We start from the raw sequence: 17,908 nt of genomic DNA, 5'->3' as shown, positions 1-17,908 counted from the left end.
ATTGGGACCGGTGTGGAGGTGATGATGGGGACTGTGGGGGTCCACGCTGAGGTCTCTGGTTCTCGACCCAGCACTCAGTGGGAGGCCCTTGTGTGCGTGCGCGCGTGGCCTCCGGGGCGAGTGGGTGAGCAGCAGACCCTTTGTTCTCTGAGGGTCAGGAATAAGCAGCACTTTGTCCCTCAGAAACATGACAGTACTTTCCTTCTCACCTTTCCACAGGAGCACAGCCTACGGACCAGAGAAAACATCAAAGAAAACCTAAGAACTTCGAGCCTTCTGCCAAGGAGCTGGAACTAAGTGTTCTGATGACAGCAGAAAGGAGGAGACCAGACAGCAATGTCTCTATCCTCCCACCCATCCAACCCCCTCAGCGCGGAGGCTCCTCAAACTCAGGGCACACTCCCTCCTCCCAGACCGGTCTTTGTCCAGAGAGCTCTCTAGCCTCTTCCCACCTTTGGGCTGTCTTTGGCCTCAGGCAAGAAGAATTCCTGCCCCTGCTCAGGCCCCGCTTGTCTTCCAGCCCCGTCCTTTCTCCACAGCAGTAGTTCAGCCTGTTCCTTCTGTCCCCTTTGCATTTTTTACCAGAAAGGTTGACCAGAGCTGGGGATAATCGGGAAGAGTCCCTCACCCAAGGACCGGTTGGACCTCTTATTCTGTAAGTGTTACAGTTCACAGACTGGGTGAAGCTGAGACCCCCGGGTGGACCAAAGGAGTGGGGGGAGTGGCTGAAGGTGGCCGGCCAGCTGAGTGACTTTGGGCAAGTGTCTCCTCTTTCTGGGACATGAGGACCTAGGTTAGATTATCTCTGAAGTAAAGTCCAGCTCTTAGGGTATAGGGGAAGGCCCATGGCGAAGGCTGGGGGAATGCTGGAGGCTCTGGGAAGGGGCAGACAGCCACTCTAGACCCACCTCTGCCTCCAACCACTTAACTCTACCAGCAGGAAGAATGGCACCAGCTGTGGCCTGGCTCCTGTTTCTCCAGCTCGTTCTAGGGCCAACTCTGGTTGTGGACATCAAGGTGCAGATTGCCATCAAGAACTTCCGCATATTACACATCGACTATCCCCGGGTTAGCTACCCAAAGGGTTTCCAGGGCTATTGTAATGGTCTCATGGCCTATGTGCGGGGCAGAAAACAGAGCTGGTATTGCCCCCAAATCCATTATACGGTGCATGCCCCCTGGAGAGAGATCAAGAGGTTCTGCAAGTACAGCGATAGCTTCTGTGAGAATTACAATGAATACTGTACACTCACAGAGGACTCCTTCCCTGTCACAATCTGCTCTCTGGCCCCTAGACAGCCACCTACGAGCTGCTACTACAACGACACCCTAACCAACCAAAGGCTCTACCTGCTCTGTTCTGGAAAGCATGATGCTGAACCGATAGGTATCATCGGCCTCTACTAGGAAAGGCAGGCTTTCATTCTGAACTGGCCCCTACGGCCACCACACATCAGCCTGTCCCTATTCCCAGACCTCTGATCCCTGGTATAAGGCTTCCTCCCTGACTTCAAAGGCACGCAGGATCCCCTCCCAAGAGACCAGGGAGGTAGGACAAATGTCTCGAGCTTCAGTCACCATGCAAAGTCATACTGCCTGGTAGCCTCTTTCCAACTTGTTTACCTCCTTTCTTCCTCTACCATCCTCCCTCTCCCACAGACAGTCTTACCCACCCAAGAAGCTGACTGTGTCCAGTTGGGAGTGACTGTCCATCCACTGGGCCAGATCCTGATTCCTGGACGGAGGCCCAGAGCCTCAGCTCACACCATGGCAACCGGCACCCAGCTCCATATCTCAATTCCCCATCCCCAACACCCTTCTCTTCTCAGCCTTCCCCATCTCCCTTAGGACTCTCCACTCACTCACCTTTGCAGTAGGTACCTCTAGCTACAGGGACCTCCCTGAGACCCTTAGACTCATTCTAGCCTCACTTCTCCAGAAACCCTCTCAGTTCCCCATCTGCTCCTCTCTATGAAATCACTGATCTTTTCTCCACATCACCTGTTCTTTCCTTTCTTCTCTACCACAGAGCCCAGGGTAGTCGCTCCCTGACATTCCCAACCTCCTGTAGTCACCCTGTCTTCCTTTCTCTGACCCCTTTTCCTTCCATCCTTCTCATTGTGGCTCACTGGAGTTTCAAGTTACCTTCTCTGACCTGTTCCCTCCAAGATTACTGCATCCCTTTCCTTCCCAAAGCTCCTCCTGACACCCCCCAAACTCCAAGATCTCCTGCTGACAGGACAGGGCTGAGGTGAGCCTGGCTGTAGTCACAGAAGGTTTTAAAACCACATCTGAGTGATGTAAGATATAACCACTGGGTGAAACTGGGGTGAAGGGTATGTGGGACCTCTCTGTACTATTTTTGCATCTTCCTGAGACTCTATAGTCATTTCAAAATAAAAATATAAAAACACATCCGAATCAGTTTCTCATTTCATTCCTTTTTCCTCAGCGCACCAGAACTCCTACTCTTGGAGTCCTGGAGGCCACCCATCTCTGGCTGTCTTCCTGGGCTACCCTTAGCAGTGAGTGGGATCTTCTGTTCCATGTGTACCACGATGGAGGTGGGGTGGGGCAAAACTCAGTTCTGGGTTGGGTGTTAAAAATGGATTCTCTCGGGCGCCTGGGTGGCTCAGTTGGTTAAGCGACTGCCTTCGGCTCAGGTCATGATCCTGGAGTCCCGGGATCGAGTCCCGCATCGGGCTCCCTGCTCGGCAGGAAGTCTGCTTCTCCCTCTGACCCTCCCCCCCTCATGTGCTTGCTCTCTCTCATTCTCTCTCTCTCAAATAAATAAATAAAATCTTAAAAAAAAAATCATTAAAAAAAAAAAATGGATTCTCTCCCCCACTCCCCCAGCTTGAGCACAAACTCGTAATAGGAGTCAAGCCGAGTAAGTCCTTGGCCCATTCTAGCTGGTTTCTATTTCTCCAACAAAACCTGGACTACAACAGATGAGGAAGGTAGAGGGACAGGGAAGCATCTAGTTGGTGGTGTCTGGGTCATACTATGTCAAATCAGGAATTGCTACTCTCCTCTGGGAGATAAGATTGGTGGATACCAGTAACGTATGAATGCAAAGGAGCAATACTTTCGCCTCCACATCTGGTTTGTCTCTTACCCCCAAATATATTCCTCAGCTCTGTTCTTAGAACCAGTTGTTGAAGGGAATGCTAACTTCTGGCTGGGAGGCATGAGGCTAAGTAGAGAAAGGGTGCGGAACTGGAAACCCTGACTCCTCGGGCTCTCTCTTCTCTCTGCACTGGGGGGCCCATCTATCCCTCATCCTGACGGAAGACAGGGCTCATTGGCTGCTGTACACACAGATGTTTATTGTTCCCTATGCTCCCTGGTGTTTACGATGCCAGGCTGAGGACTAATTGACCCTAGTTGTTGAGGCTACTTCTTATTTGCTGCTCTTCTTGTCATAGGTGCCAGCACCCTTGTAGCCACTCACGTAGCCTGAGTTGTCAGTTGTCTCTTCCCGTCCTGTGATGCCTTTGCCCTTGCCACTCTCATCAAAGCGCTCCTTGTGCGTGCCCGTGTACTTGCTGGTGTCCGTCAGCCGGCTCACCCCACCCACTGTCGTTGCTTTCTGCAAGCCAGAGGAGGACGGGTCTGATCCCTCTCTCTTCCCCTTTGCTGTCACACCCCTTCTCTAAAGATGGCCTCTGATTCTGCTAGGACGCTGTGCTCTGTTCTACCATTGGCATGGGCCTACTTTCTCTAGGGCCCAGATGCAGCCATGGGTGGGAACTGTGGCAAAAGCCATCCACTCCTGAGAGTGGAAGAGTTTGGTGTATGGGAAGGCATGGGGGTGTGTGTGGATTTTTCTATGTCCAAGGGAGTTATTGTGACCAGGCTGCAGCCAGAGGACTTCAACCCCAGACCCAATATGCAAGGTCCCTCCTACTGGGAGGGCCCTATTTGAAACCTAGAGTAGAGGGAACTTAAAATAGAGAGGGAAAAATAGGGAACAGATGGAAGGTGAGAGGCAGGAGGTCAGAGATTACACCTTACAGAAGATCAGGAAGAGGAGTGGGAATCAGGTACCAAGTCCTCTGCACTCAGCGTTCCCCACCCAAAGCTATCTGGACACTTGGGAATAAGTCTAAATTTTGCCATTAAAATAGATGTGGACCCCTCTCTGGGCCACAAGTTTCTCATCTCTGAAATTACTAGGTGATCTCTAAAGTCTGTTCCAATACCAACAGGGCACCGGAGGCTTTCTGCCTTGTCTCCCTACAGTATTACTAATGGCAGAGGTGAGGGACAGTGGAAGGTGGGAGGGGAGATAGGAGCAGCAGGGATCTGAGGAAGTCCGGTCAAGGGTGAGGGATGAAGCATGTCACTCACAGTAACACCAGTGGTAGCTGGATCCTTGCCTTCCATGAGTTTATAAATGTTCTCCAGAGCTTCATCTGGGTTCTTGTCCTTGAATCGTTTCTGGCCCAGTTCCTTCATTGCCTCCTGGAACTGCTGAAATGTGATGGTTCGGGCATTCTTGGCCCTGGTCAGTCAGACAGAAATCCAAAAACTCTGGAACATGAACTCATCACCTTCCAAGGTCCAACCTTCCCCTCACTCGGATTTGGCCTCTTGACACTGAGTGTCCTGAGGACAGGGAATAGCACAGGGCCAAGTACCCGGTAGGTGCTCAGTAGATCCATTATGCATGTTCTGCTCCATGTACCCTTCCGTGTCCCACTGCCTTGTTGGTTCTACTCACCATCCCTACCTCCCATCTCTGGTCCCTTACTTGACTTTGCTGAATATGATGTCCACATCAGTGGAGGTGACTGTCTTGCCATCCATGATGCCACAGTCTTTGCATAGCTTGGAGAAGTTTTTGTTGTTCATTTCAGTGGCACTGCTCGATGATTCTCCAAAGACAGCAAACCTCTGGAAAGTTTTCCCTGCTTCTGATGCCATGATCAACTGGAGGTAGGGGAGGACAGCACGGGGGGAGACTTGGGGGTGAAGGAGGAGGGGATGGGAGGACTGAGGAGTAATAAAGATGGGGGTTAAGATAAAATCAGGATCAGTAATAGGAACAAAGCCCCTCTTCCCTGTCCCTCTCTTTCCTTTTCCCCCCTCACTCCCATCCCACCTACTGTTTCTAGCATTGGGGTACTAGTGTGGATCCTACATACTGAATAATCACACTACCACCCACTTCCCCACCACTTTTGTGCACCTAAGAGTACCCGAATGGTGTCTGACCCTTCCCAGCCTTTGTTTATGTGTGTGCAGGTATGTGGGAGCCAGCTGAGCGGAGAGACTGTGTGGCAATAGGGAAACAGACAGGGGAGGAGAGGGAAGCTTCTATGACCTCAGCAGTGTTTATGTGACATCACCTCCAGCCCCAGCTACAACCCTAGTCTTGGGAGTAGAGTCCTTTCACTTCCCCACTTTGCATGCTACATTGAGCAAGTTGCCAACCTTCCGATCTCTCCAGTTGATCAAGCTCTCCCTCATCATTCCAGCCCAGCCTGACCCAGTCTTCTGGGTCCTGGTCAAATTGGTTTATGCTCTGCCTCCCAAAGCTGAGAGGAGCCCAGGGAAGGGGTTAATGAAAACAGTCTGGCATCAGCCCAACAGTGCCCTCCTTTTTAGTCTCAAGCCCAAGATAGTGACCGACATGGAGAATCCCAGTGGCTTTGGCAGACCAACCTCAGTGAGAACTTTAAATGGTTTCCAATGTTGGGCCCAACATGGAAAGAGCACAGGCCTTGGAGTATAACAGATCTGGGTGGGTCAAGGTGAGCGAGGTCAGGGTGAGGGTGAGTCTCAGACTCTGAAAATATTCCATGTAAGTTTCTGTGGAGGTCAGGGATGTTCCTTAGGGGTTTCTCTTTGGCCTGTTCTCTGGTCAGAAGCCATATAGATGGATGAACTAAACAGGGCAACTAGGTTGGTGACTTCCCTCCCCTTCCCTTCTAATCAGTCACCAATTCCTATGAATGTCACTTTCTTGTCTAACAAACCCTTTCTTTCCATTCCTATTGCTCCCACAGTTACTCAAGTCCTTGTCATCTCCTATCTAGTTGATTTTCCTGGCTTCTAAAGGATCTCTCTCCTAGGCGCACCTGGATAGCTTAGTCAGTTGATTTGAGTGTCTGACTTTTGATACCAGGTCAGGTCCTGATCTCAGGGTTGTGAGATTGAGCCTGCCTGTCGTCGGGCCCCTCACTCCGTGGGGAGTCTGCTGAAGATTCTCTCTCCGTCTGCCCCTCCCCCTAAAATAAATAAATCTTTAAAAGAAAGAACGAACGAAAGAATCTCTCTCCTAAATGGAATGTTCCCCCCCATAATCCATCTTTATCACCCACCCATCAGATTAATTTTCACAAAACGATTTTTTATCCCTTAATCCTGCTCAAGGGGTGCCTGGGTGGCTCAGTCGGTTGAGCGTCTGCTTTCGGCTCAGGTCATGATCCCACGGGGTCCTGGGATCGAGCCCCATGTCGGGCTCCCTGCTCAGAGGAGAGCCTGCTTCTCCCTTTCTCTCTGCCTGCCTCTCTGCCCACTTGTGCTCTCTCTCTCTCTGTCAAATAAATAAAATCTTAAAAAAAATGTTTAAAAAAAAATCCTGCTCAAGAATGCTGTAAGTATCTTCAGTACCAAGACTCGTTGCCTGTCATTCAAGGACATTCACACTAGGCCCACACTTTTACCAAACAACACCCAGTTCTCATCCATGTTATTCTTCATCTGGAACCATATGGCTTGATAGGCTACCTCATAGTGGCAAGAGCGTAGCCTTGGAGAGGAATGAATCTGGGTGGGGATTTGAGTCCTGGATTTGTTATTTACAGCAGTAGTTGGTTGGCTTTGGGCAAGTGACTAAAGCTTCTATTTAAGAAATCTCTGAGCTTCCTTGAGTCCCTCATCTGTACTGGGAGGACAATAACAGTATTGCGGGATAATACACAGGAAGTACCTTGCACATAGCAGCTAATATTGAATTCTTCAAAGTAACTTGTGTATTTCTGCCCTCAAACTTTCCCTCATGCTCTCTTTCTTCCTGGATAGAATGTTCCTCTCTCCCACTCAAATACACTGTGGTTGTACTCCTCACAGGGTGGTACATTGTAGAAACAAAACCCTTTTCCTCCTCTGAATTATACCAAGATAATGGTTCCTAGTCTGTAGGCTGTAGTCTCCTGGGAGAGGATTTCTGAATTATTAAGGGCCCCTGGAATCTCTATATACACAGAACACTGATCATCAACTAAATAAATAATATGCTTTGCACACGTAAGTATTACTAAAATACATAGGTGTTATGATTATCAGAATTCTATACAAACTGGGGTGCCTAGCTGGCTTGGTCAATAGAGAATGTGGCTCTTGATCTTGGCGTTTAAGTTCGAGCTGCACATTGGGTGTAGAGATTACTTGAAAATAAAATCTTAAAAAAAAAAAGAATTCTCTACAAACTCATTTAAAAGTATTGCTGAATTCATGGTTTGTCTCCATCAGAAGATACTAAAACCATGAAGTGGGAATGGAGATCTCTGATCTCCCACATGAGAAAGGTGCAAAATGATTGCCATAGGATTTATTGCCCAATCTTGTATAAGCATCATTTTTCTTAACTTTTTCTATATTTATTACTTCTCCCACCTACTCCACCATAAGCTTCTAGAGAGGGTAGGACTACCCATCACACTTCTTTGAATTGCATGCATACAGTGGCTCGCACAAAATAGGTACTTAAAACTGTTGCTTCATTGAAGGTATAGTTTGAAGCTGCCTCTGGCCCAAGGGAAGGAAGTTAGACAGAGATTACCCTGGTTGGGTCACTTACAGTAGCTGGGCTGCGCTGGGACCCCCCTGACGGAGAACCCTACCTTAGGGCTTCTGCCTCATTTCTGCCTCTGGGAGGCTGAGACCCCTAAGCCGCGGAAGCAAACAGATCCCAATGGAAATTTCCCACCTCCTGCCCGCCACACGCCCCTGCCTAGGCCCCTTATCAGGTTCCCCCTGAGTCATCCTGACCCAGAGACGAATTTAGATGCTGGAACCTCCAGGTCCCTCCCTCCCCCACTCCAAGTAAGACTACTTTAGACACATCAGAGATTGCGGCAGGCAGGCAAGGCAGAAGCTCTTGCTCTGGGCGTCCTTCCTTCCCCAGCTCCAGGAGGGCTGGTGAGATCTCTTTCCTGTCCTACACAGCTTCATCTATGATCCTAGATGAAAGCATGCCGGCAGGCTTTTCCTCGTCCAGCAGAGTGTTAAACTGGCATCCAGAGGGGAGAGGGGACTAGGCAAGCTGCCAGGGTGCCCAGCTTCTGGGCCAGTTTCTGAGGGAAACAGTTATGAAGAGAGTGGGGGAAGGGAACTGAGGAAAACTTCGGCGCTCCAAATTGGGAGAAGGTATCGGGGTCCTTTAGACGTGAGGCTGTTGAAAGCCAGGTTTAATCCTGCACAGTTCTCCTACTCTGGGTCACCTCCTCCCTCTTGGCCCCTCCTTCTTTCCAATAGACCCTGCCAAGTGGGGATGAAAGGGGCATTGATGTTCCTTGGATGGGAGGGGGTTGTGGGTGGTGAGGGTGGTGGTGGTGGGGGGTGGTTCCCAGGCAGGAGGGGGGAGGGCTATTTGGGGGTCTTGGGGGGGCAGTCTGTGCTGGTGTTGCCGTTGGCAGCTCCAGTTCCATTGGCCATTGTTCCTAACTGGCCTGCCGCCCAGCCCCCGAAACAGTAACCCAGGAACCAAGCTGAAGGAAGATGGAGTGAGGACCCTGGTGGGGAGGCGGCGCTGGAAGGGTGCAGGTGGGGAGAAATTCAATCCGGTTTCCTTGTGCCTAAGACAACTTCGGAACCCCACGGGAACCCCACCCCCCAACTATCCCATTCCGGGCGGGCTTCCTCTAGGGGCACAGGGAGAGTGCATCTGGGGGGGGGGGGGAGTAAGACAGGGTGAGTGAGGAGTCTAGGACGGCAAACCCACCCCAGGCCCTGAGAGTGACACGCAGCAGTCCCTGAGAAACCACGGCCTGGGCACTGAGATTCAGCCGGGCAGAGCTGGTCTCACCCTCCTTCTCTGGGCCGGACTAGGAGGGGTTAGCGCCGAAGCCACAGGGTCTCTTGGGTTCCAGCCCGGGACACAGCGTCCTCCCCAAGCCCCCACTCCACCCCCGCAGAGTTAACTCCGCCTCCGCGCCTGTTTACCCTAGAGTCAGAGCCCCTGGGGGGTCCCTGGCCCCTCCTCCGCCCCCCCCCGGGGGCCTTGACCCGGGAGTTCCCGTCGGCCATCCTCTCCCCCCCGCTCTCCTGCGATCTCCCTCTATTTATAGCGGCCCCCCGCATTCCCCGCCCCCCCCGCCTTGTTTTCCAACTTCTCAGGGAGCAGCCGAGAGCAGGCGTCGGGACGCAGCAGAGAGAGGAGGTACCAGGACCCTGGGCACCCCGAAGTTGAAACTCCTGCGCCCCCGACGGTCCCCCACCCCGGCCCCGCTCCTTTGGTGCTGGCATACCTGCCCCTCCCAGCCGGCGAGACCCTCGCCCCCTCAGCGGCGATCCCCGCCCACCTCCTCCTTCCTCAACCTAGCTGTGTTTACCCGCGAGCCCAGTCGAAATCATGGGGTGTCAGCACCCTGGGTTCGTCTCCCCATTACCCGTCCCCACTACTGAGTCTGGGGGCGAAGGAAGGAACCACAGTGCGATAGGCAGATCCAGGTCACGGGTGGGGGCGGTGTTGAGGGCGGGCGTGGGGATCCCCCGCAGGACTAAGGGATCCCAGCACCCCCCACTACAGCCCGGTTGCGGGGGGGATGTTGTGGGGAGCGCGAGCGGAGCGAGGAGGCACCCCGCCGTTTGCTTCCCTTAGAGGACCCCGCGGGCCCCCAGCACAGCCCCTCCCTGAGCGGCAGACGGCCTGGGGCGGGGTAGAGGGGAGGCGTGTTTACGGGGGGTCTGGGGCGGATCTGCAGGGAGCTGTCGGCCGGTGGGCGGGCTGGGGCGGGCCGGGGGCGGGTCTGTGGGGAGCCCAAGCCGGGCGGGCCGGAGAGTCAAAGGCAAGTGAAGGTGGAAGCGGCCGCGGCGGCAGCAGGTAGGGGGAGGGGCGGGCGAGGGGCCGCAGGGCCTGGATGGCGCCAGCCGCGCCGGTGGGCGGTCGGATCCCAATCCCTCCGAGCTGACCGCTCGCGGGAAGAGGCCCGCAAGGAGGGGGCGCTGGGCTGCGGCGCACAAAGGCGGAGGATCCGCGAGCGGCAGGGCGTGTTTGGGGCGTGCGCGAGGTTGTGTCCAGGGTCCAGGGCGCTCCTCGCCGGCCGCGCGAGGGTGTCGGTCCCCACGCGGACGGACAGCGTTGGGACTTGTAGGGACAGGTCCCGGGTGCCGGGCCCCGTCGGTCCCAGCCGTCCTACCCATCCCTTCCCCGCTGGCGCTCGGCCCTTGCGGGTCGTCGGGGAGGCTGGGAGGAGACTGTGGGGGCCGCCCTCCCTCCCCTTCTCCGCTCGCGGGACCCACACCGAGACTGGGTGGAGGAGAGACGCGATGGCACGAGGCTTTTTAAAAACGTTTAACTGGGACACAGTCATGCTCAGCTATCCTCATCTCACTCGAGAGCTGTCAAAAATCTTGAGGATCTCCTAGTCCCCACTTCTAGTTTGCAAATAGGAAATCGAAGCCAAGGGAAGTAACTGAGTGGGCCAAGGTCACACCCTTAGCAGCAGAGCCGGGACTAGAATCCAGAGGTTCCGACACAAGCCACGCTCTTTCCTCCACATCAGCACTTCCTTCTCTCCTCCCCCAGCCTGGACTGATGATACCTGCTCTCCATGTTGCCCCGCAGGCCCCTCCAGCCTGTATTGATTCTAGCTGAAGCCTAGAGAAGACGTGTTCATTGGACTCAGGGGTACAGATTAGGGAGGGTTAGTGACCCGGGGAGGGTTGGTGACCCAGGTAGTCTAGATCTTGGCTGAGGCTTTCTGCCCCTAAAAGACCCAGCGTCTGTCTCCCATGTCATTCACCTCATTGCCTTGTTTTCTCAGACCCCAGAGCCAGGAGAAGAGAGAACCCTGACCCCTAACCACACTGCATCCAGCCAATAGGAGCCCAGTAAGTGACCCCACCCCCAGGCTGCAGGCTCTTAACTGCCGATCTGCACAGGTGTTCTGCTCCTCACCAGCCGCACTAAAGTTGAATGTATGCTAATTTATGCACAGTCGGGAGGGAGAGTCTTGGGAGGAAGGAAAGGAAGCACTGGGTCAGTTGGACACGGGTGCCCCTTGTTCTTTTTGTTTCCCTCTCCCCCTCTTGGTCATGGTACTCGGGTCATTTTTAGCCCCTTTCCATTTGAGCTGCTGACCTTGAGGCTTAGTTGAAGGTCACAGTTAATTGTGAACTCTGACTACTCAGTCCCTCAGTATCTTTGGAGTACCCAGTCACTGGGCCACAAGCTTCATCCCTAGCTAACTCTGGGAGTGTGGGGTGGCCCCTAAATATAGCCTGGGAAACCGGAGCTGCACTCCTGCCCCACCCTGGTATTTCCATCCAGGATAGGAGAGGGGGGTCCGGCGCTGTGGGTGTTGAGGGGCAGCCATGGGGATGGCCAGTCGGAAGAGAAGTGGTATCCTGAGGCCTCTGCCACCAGCTCTCCTTCCCAGCGGCCTGGACATGGAGCTGGGGGCAGGAGAGGCTCTGTGTGGGTCCGGATGTGGTCTTCAGCTCTGGGGCCCTCTGCACCCTGCACTGTCCCGGGTTGAGAGAGGAAGCCAGGTGTACGAGATGGGCGGGCGTGGAGGCCACCTCCCCAGTCGAGGTGTTTCCTCATCCTGCCAGGCCACCATGGCGGAGCTGCAGGAGGTGCAGATCACCGAGGAGAAGCCGCTGTTGCCGGGGCAGACGCCCGAGGTGGCCAAGGTTATTAGTACCCCTGACTCCCAGGCCCGAATTCCAGACCTGGAGGCATCCCCCTCGCCTCCTGCCTTCCCAAACCCATAATCTCATTCTAACCCACAGCCCTGTTTTCTCCACCTATACCCATGTCTCTCCCCCGTAGACCACAACGGGAGTTCAGGCCTTTGTCCTGTCACTGCACTAACTGTCATCCTCTCCATGTCTCTTTTTGTCATCTCTTTCTGTCGTTCGTCTCGGTTGGTCTCTTTGCCTACCTTTCTTTATCTGTGTCTGTCTCTCCATCTGTGACTCTCCATGGCTGTGTGTCTCTGTGTGTTCGTGTGTGTATGTGTGTGTGTGTGTGTGTGTGTGTGTCTCCAGGAGGCTGAGTTAGCTGCCCGAATCCTCCTGGACCAGGGACAGGTAACAACTTGGGGGCAGTCCCAGGGCAGGAGGAGGGCTTCTCCTCTCTCCCAGTAAGGAGAGGGCTGCTACCGGGCTCTTTCTCCTCTCTCTGCTCCCTTTCCTTCCATTCCAGTCCTTTCCCTTCCCCATCTCTCCTTTTCTAATTCTTTGTTCCCGTCTCCTCTCTTTGCCCCTCCGCACCCCAACTCCCCGACTTTTGTGGGACTTTTGTGGGCGTCCTTCTCCTGCCTCTTTTTCCTCTCACCTGATGGTGACCTGTTTTTCTGCAGACTCACTCTGTGGAGACACCTTATGGCTCTGTCACTTTTACTGTCTATGGCACCCCCAAACCCAAACGTCCAGCGATACTCACCTACCACGATGTGGGACTAAACTGTAAGGACCTGAGCTTCCCCTCCCACTCCTTTCTGGGAAGAGGCTGGTGGGAAGGGTAAAACCCCAAGGGAAGGGAAGGGTCAGCACGGGCGGGAAGGAAGGGTCAGCACGGGCAGGAAGGGAGCCATGTGGCATTTCAAGGGGGAGTTCTGTCCTGGTCTGACTATGGCATAATAAAAAGAAAGAGGGTGGGTTCTGACTTGGGGATGCTTTTCCCTGGCTGATTCTACTGTCGGGATGGTGGGGATTCTCTTTAGATAAATCTTGCTTCCAGCCACTGTTTCAGTTCGGGGATATGCAGGAAATCATTCAGAACTTCGTGCGGGTTCATGTGGATGCCCCTGGAATGGAAGAGGGGGCTCCTGTGTTCCCTCTGGGGTGAGAATTAGCTCCCTCCCTCCTCACGAGGCTTCGCGGCACAGGGCAGGGGCAGGGAAGAGTGGACCAGGGGAGGAGGAAAGGGGGGACAGTGGAGACTCTGGTAGAGAGTGGGTAGGGCACCCTGAAGTGCAGGGCACCGGGGGCAGCTTGGTGTTTTCCTTAACGTTCTTCTCTTTCCTAGATACCAGTACCCATCTCTGGACCAGCTTGCGGACATGATCCCTTGCATCCTGCAGTACTTAAAGTGAGAGGCCTGGGAACCCCTCCAAACCAGAGTCCTCTGCCCGGCACAAGGGGGCCCTTAGAACTCCTGTGTCCACCAGGGTTCCTGGGCAAGTTGTGGTCTCTGGCCTAGATAGATCCTTCCTCCTCCATGCCTCCACCTGACTGTTGAGAAGAAGAGGGGTAGGTTTGGAAATGGACTTGAGTCAGCAGAGTAGTCCTGATGGAAAGAGGCAGGAAAAGGAAGCGGGCTCTGCGTGGCCCTGCTTCTTGGATCTGGAAGGTAGAGAGGTAGAGGAGAGGTGACAGAATCCCAAGGAGCCAGATAGACTTGTTTCTTTTCCTCCCACTTCCCCTCCTCCAGACACACACCTGGTGCCCGGGAGCCCTGGGTGTGAGGGAGAGAGGGAGAAGGAAGGGAAAGCCTGGTGAGCCTCCGTGGTATGCATGCTGCGAGCTGATGACTCCCGGGCTCTGGCCCTGGCTCGGCTTTTCCTGGGCACCCGGACCCTGGGCAGCTCGGGTTCACCTTGTTGGCTCTGTTTCCCCCGTTCTCCCTATTGTTCACTGAAGTTGTGTCTTTTTTTTTTCCCCATCTTGCTTCAAGTTCCCTTCCTCCCGGTTCCTCACAAGGAACCAGGAACTAAAACAGAACAAGTTGAACTAGCTCCTGAGAATTGAAAATGGACACAGAGCTATGTAGGAAAACAGTGTCTGTTTGGTTGGTGGATGGGTGTTTCCTTTCAAGACACTTGCTTCCCAAGAGAGAGCTGAAGTAGATTTCGGGGACCTACACTGGCTACCAGTGTCAACGGTTAGCTCCTCGGCACCTTCCATTTTCGCACCCCTCCAGGGAGGGTTGCGTTCTGTCCTTTGTGCATGTGGCCGTGGGAGGGAGGATGAGGATTCTGAAGGGCCCAAGTTTTGGACAGCAGGGCCCATTAGATACACACGTCTCTTTCACAGTTTCTCCACGGTAATTGGAGTCGGTGCTGGAGCTGGGGCCTATATCCTGTCACGATATGCTGTAAGAGATTAAAAGAAAAACCCAGACAAGGGAAAGGCAGGTTTAAGGCCCATGGCAGACTGAGTAGGAGAATATTGTTTGCTAGTGTGTGTTTGTGGGGAGGACTTGGGTATAAGGGTGGGGGGCAGGCCCCACTGGCTGGAGCTCAGCGGGAAGGGAATAAGACCCTGCCCAGCCTCTGATTTCCCTTCCTTCTGTTACTCCTCAGCTTACCCACCCAGATACGGTCGAGGGTCTTGTCCTCATCAACATTGATCCCAATGCCAAGGGTTGGATGGATTGGGCAGCCCACAAGGTTCGGAGGGGCCTGTGTGTTGAGGCCTAGGTTGGGGGGCCCCCTTGGGAGGGGGAGCGGAACAGGAAAGATGGGTCACTTTTTAGCCTGGGTCTCTTCTCCTCATAGTATCCTGAGCTTGCTCATCTGTCCTTTTCTCATAGCTAACAGGTCTTACCTCTTCCATTCCGGAGATGATCCTTGGACATCTTTTCAGCCAGGTAAGTGGTTGTGGAAGGTGGAAGAAGTGGAGGGGACCGGCAGGAGCCGGCAGGGGCTTGAATGCTTGGGGTGACTTCCTTAGATGGGACGGGATCTGGGCAGGGAAGAAGGCTTGCTTCTTCTCATCCAGTAATTGGTGACTTCTTTTCTCAACCCTGTCTCTCCCTTGGCTCTTCTTCAGGAGGAGCTGTCTGGAAATTCGGAGTTGATACAAAAGTACAGAAATATCATTACACACGCACCCAACCTGGAGAACATTGAACTGTACTGGAACAGCTACAACAAGTGAGTGCGTGGCGTGTGTGCGTGCACATGGGAGAGAAAGGTGTGGGTCACGGGGAGGCGAGGAGGGGAGGGAAGTCTGGGAATCACACGGAGCAAGGACGGCAGGGTTTGGTGTGCAACTGGGGCAGCTGTGGGCCAGACCCCCAATGGGATGAATTGTAAGGAGCTGTTCCCCTTTTTCTTATTTACTTCCCTTGGGTTTTTGGATTCCTTTCCTCTGCCTTCACTGCCCTCCGGCGAGGGACCTGGGGTCCAAGTGACCACAGGGATTTGAGGCCTGCCTGCCACCTTCCCCTTTGGTTCCCACTTTTAATTATTAATAATTGACTATAATTTTTGGGAGGAAGACCGCTTCCTCAGGGAGGAGATGGCTTCCATCCGGTTGGATAGCATGGCCTGCCTAAAATTCCTGCTCTTCTTTGAACCCCTTTCTAGCCGCCGAGACCTGAACCTTGAGCGTGGAGGTGCTGTGACCCTCAAGTAAGACTTTACGAGCTAAAGCTTTGCCTCTCTCCCTGGATCTTGCCTAGGTGCTTACATTCTTTAGAAGAAGGAAAGTCTTTTAATAGGGAATTTTCTCGTCACCTCCCACCCTATCCCATGAAGCAAATCCCACCTTCTAGTCTTCCCCCTTTGGGTTGTCTTGGAAGGGTCAAGGGGTTCAGAAGCCTGTTTCCTCTTTGGAGGCGAACATTTTCCAGCTGCTGTTCTGGGAGGCTGGTGGGGGAATAGCAGGGGCTCACCGTCTTCTCCCTGACACTGTGCCTGTAGGTGCCCTGTGATGCTGGTGGTAGGAGATCAAGCACCCCATGAAGATGCAGTGGTCAGTAGAGAATTTTGGAGTGGGCGAGGGAGGGTTGGAGTCCTCGGGTGGTGGTCAGAGGGGTATCTTGCCAAGAGGCAAGCTCTGTTTGGAACTGGGAGAGCGACCGTGGGGCCTAAGAGGTTGATTCCTGGTAAGAACGAAATGGGTATAGGGCTGATGGGAAAGGAACTGGGATCTGGGTCCCTGGGTCCCTTGGAGGGGAGAGGTCGCAGGGAGTATAACGTCATTCATTCAGCCTCCTGCTTACACCAGGTGGAGTGTAACTCAAAGCTGGACCCCACCCAGACCTCTTTTCTCAAGGTCAGTAACCCTACTCCAGGCGCTGCCTGACTCCTGGCCCCCTCCCTGTCCAGAGCCAGAGATCCTCTTTAGATTCAGCTTCTAGGCCTTCAAGGTCCTGCATAGGAAGAAGTGGGGTGGATAAAGAAAACAAACCCTTAGGGCCTGGAGTGGGGAAGCTAGGGAAGAGAGACCCTTTCCTATCCCTTGGCATGGCTGCTTGTATTTATATCTGTATCACTTCTTCTGGATGGCTGTCTCCATCTCCTGGACAGATGGCCGACTCTGGAGGTCAGCCCCAGCTGACTCAGGTGAGTACCACTGTCCTCTATGAGATGGGATATTAATGGCACTGAAGTATACACTTTTCCCCTCACCCCACCCCCAACCCGCCATGGCCTTGGGCTCCAGCTCAGCTTCGAACCTCATCTCACTGTCCCCTCTGCTCATCTTACTTCCACAGCCAGGCAAGCTGACCGAGGCCTTCAAGTACTTCCTGCAAGGCATGGGCTACAGTGAGTATGGGGGTCAGAGGCTATCATGAGAGCAAGCAAGAGATTGCTGCACAGTCGGAGGGATGGGCACTGAGGGGGAGGAACCATTTCAGGCTAGTTCTGGGACTTACCACCGTCTGCCAAATCACTGACCCCCTCCCCGCCGCCAGCCCCATTTGTCACTCTCGTCTCCCCACTCGGAGTTGCCAGCCTCTCTTTCCCACCGCTTCTCTGCCTGCCTGCTTATGCTTCTGTCTCCACAGTGGCCTCATCCTGCATGACTCGCCTGTCCCGATCGCGCACAGCCTCCCTGACCAGTGCAGCGTCCACTGATGGCAACCGGTCCCGCTCTCGCACCCTGTCCCAGAGCAGCGAGTCTGGGACTCTCCCTTCAGGGCCCCCGGGGCATACCATGGAGGTCTCCTGTTGAATGACCTTTGTTGCCCTGGTGTAGGACCCAGCCCTCACCTCCCCCAGCACTAACCTGGGAGGTGCATAGGGCACTGGGCCAGAGGAAGGGAAGATGGGCAGATCATGTGGGGAGATGACCTTGATCTTTGATTGCAACCCTAACCTTGACCTCTAACCTGTGATTCCCCTCAGATCCTGGGAGAGATGTTCTAATATCTCTTAGGGACCCAGACCCCTAAATTATCCCTTTCCCTCATTTTGGTGTTAAGGTGGAGAGGGCCTGTGTCCCCTCTCCCTAATCTAGGTGTCCATAGATAAGGGATAAGAGGTTGTTGTAGTTGCCCCATGGTGCCTCCATCAGACTCTCCCTACTTATCCCATTGCAAGGGTAGGGGACTTGGGGCTGGGACTCCATTCACCAAAGCTGATAAGGCTTTTCATTAACCCTTCAGATCTCTGAAGAATATGGGCCTAAATGAATGTGTGTCAGAGGAGGCTTGCTGGTGGGTTAGTGGTCCTCAGGATGGGATAGAAACATCTGGTGTGTGAAATGGAAGTTGGAATGGGAAGTGGTGGGCAATGAACAAGTACGAGGGAAGGATTGGAGCTGGGGCAATAGGAAGGGGCCTGGGGCCATTGGCTGCACTAACTTTGGTAGCTGTCTAGACAGTGTGTGTCTAGAGTGGGAGGGGGAGGGAGCTAAGCTGGGGCAGGGCTGCTTGGGGCTTGGCATAGGGGTGGGAAGGGCTATCTTGGGGCTCTGCCCACACTGTGTTTTGTGTGGAGGGTGCCTTCCTGTGTCCCACAGCTTCTGCTGTAACAATAAACTGTAGAAGAACTGA

The 17,908-nt window shown here is 53.9% G+C and overlaps 3 protein-coding genes across 24 annotated transcripts in view; 2 read left to right on the top strand and 1 right to left on the bottom strand.

Moving 5' to 3' along the window:
• RNASE13 (ribonuclease A family member 13 (inactive)) overlaps positions 1–2,471 on the top strand; it is a 120,104-nt gene extending 117,633 nt beyond the window's left edge. For 8 of the 10 annotated variants that reach the window (XM_064570782.1, XM_064570776.1, XM_064570780.1 and 5 more), the window contains one exon: positions 220–2,470. In XM_064570782.1, the coding sequence (XP_064426852.1) occupies positions 946–1,407 (462 nt within the window). In that variant the 5' untranslated portion in view covers positions 220–945 and the 3' untranslated portion in view covers positions 1,408–2,470. Of the gene's footprint in view, positions 1–219 lie in introns of all 10 variants that reach the window. The other 2 variants (XM_064570784.1, XM_064570778.1) reach the window with 2 other exon arrangements.
• A 410-nt stretch (positions 2,472–2,881) lies between these two features.
• TPPP2 (tubulin polymerization promoting protein family member 2) lies at positions 2,882–6,534 on the bottom strand. Its single transcript, XM_045900482.3, has 3 exons — positions 4,757–6,534; positions 4,354–4,507; positions 2,882–3,592 (listed from the first exon to the last, which is right to left on the bottom strand). Exons 1-3 carry the CDS (start codon positions 4,927–4,929, stop codon positions 3,404–3,406), a joined length of 516 nt encoding a protein of 171 aa, XP_045756438.1. The 5' UTR covers positions 4,930–6,534; the 3' UTR covers positions 2,882–3,403.
• A 2,158-nt stretch (positions 6,535–8,692) lies between these two features.
• On the top strand, positions 8,693–17,908 carry NDRG2 (NDRG family member 2). 13 transcript variants are annotated; one of them, XM_045900467.3, is made up of 17 exons: positions 8,693–8,775; positions 9,349–9,391; positions 10,998–11,064; positions 11,788–11,868; positions 12,226–12,267; positions 12,540–12,645; positions 12,903–13,023; positions 13,208–13,270; positions 14,215–14,275; positions 14,484–14,570; positions 14,714–14,770; positions 14,953–15,056; positions 15,492–15,536; positions 15,828–16,182; positions 16,437–16,472; positions 16,625–16,676; positions 16,919–17,908. In XM_045900467.3, exons 4-17 carry the CDS (start codon positions 11,794–11,796, stop codon positions 17,083–17,085), a joined length of 1,371 nt encoding a protein of 456 aa, XP_045756423.1. In that variant the 5' UTR covers positions 8,693–8,775; positions 9,349–9,391; positions 10,998–11,064; positions 11,788–11,793; the 3' UTR covers positions 17,086–17,908. The 13 variants fall into 13 exon arrangements, with proteins under 13 accessions (XP_045756423.1, XP_064426823.1, XP_045756427.1 ...); XM_064570756.1 differs by lacking the exons at positions 8,693–8,775; positions 9,349–9,391 and adding an exon at positions 9,961–10,054 and having other exon boundaries at positions 15,828–15,879; positions 16,135–16,182; XM_064570753.1 differs by lacking the exon at positions 8,693–8,775 and having other exon boundaries at positions 9,023–9,391.

This window comes from Mirounga angustirostris, unplaced genomic scaffold, assembly GCF_029215605.1.
Source record: "Mirounga angustirostris isolate CCGP_5_RB_7025 unplaced genomic scaffold, mMirAng1.0.hap1 SCAF_9, whole genome shotgun sequence".
Taxonomy (NCBI): Eukaryota; Metazoa; Chordata; class Mammalia; order Carnivora; family Phocidae; genus Mirounga; species Mirounga angustirostris.
This window is presented reverse-complemented; position numbering and strand designations above follow the sequence as displayed.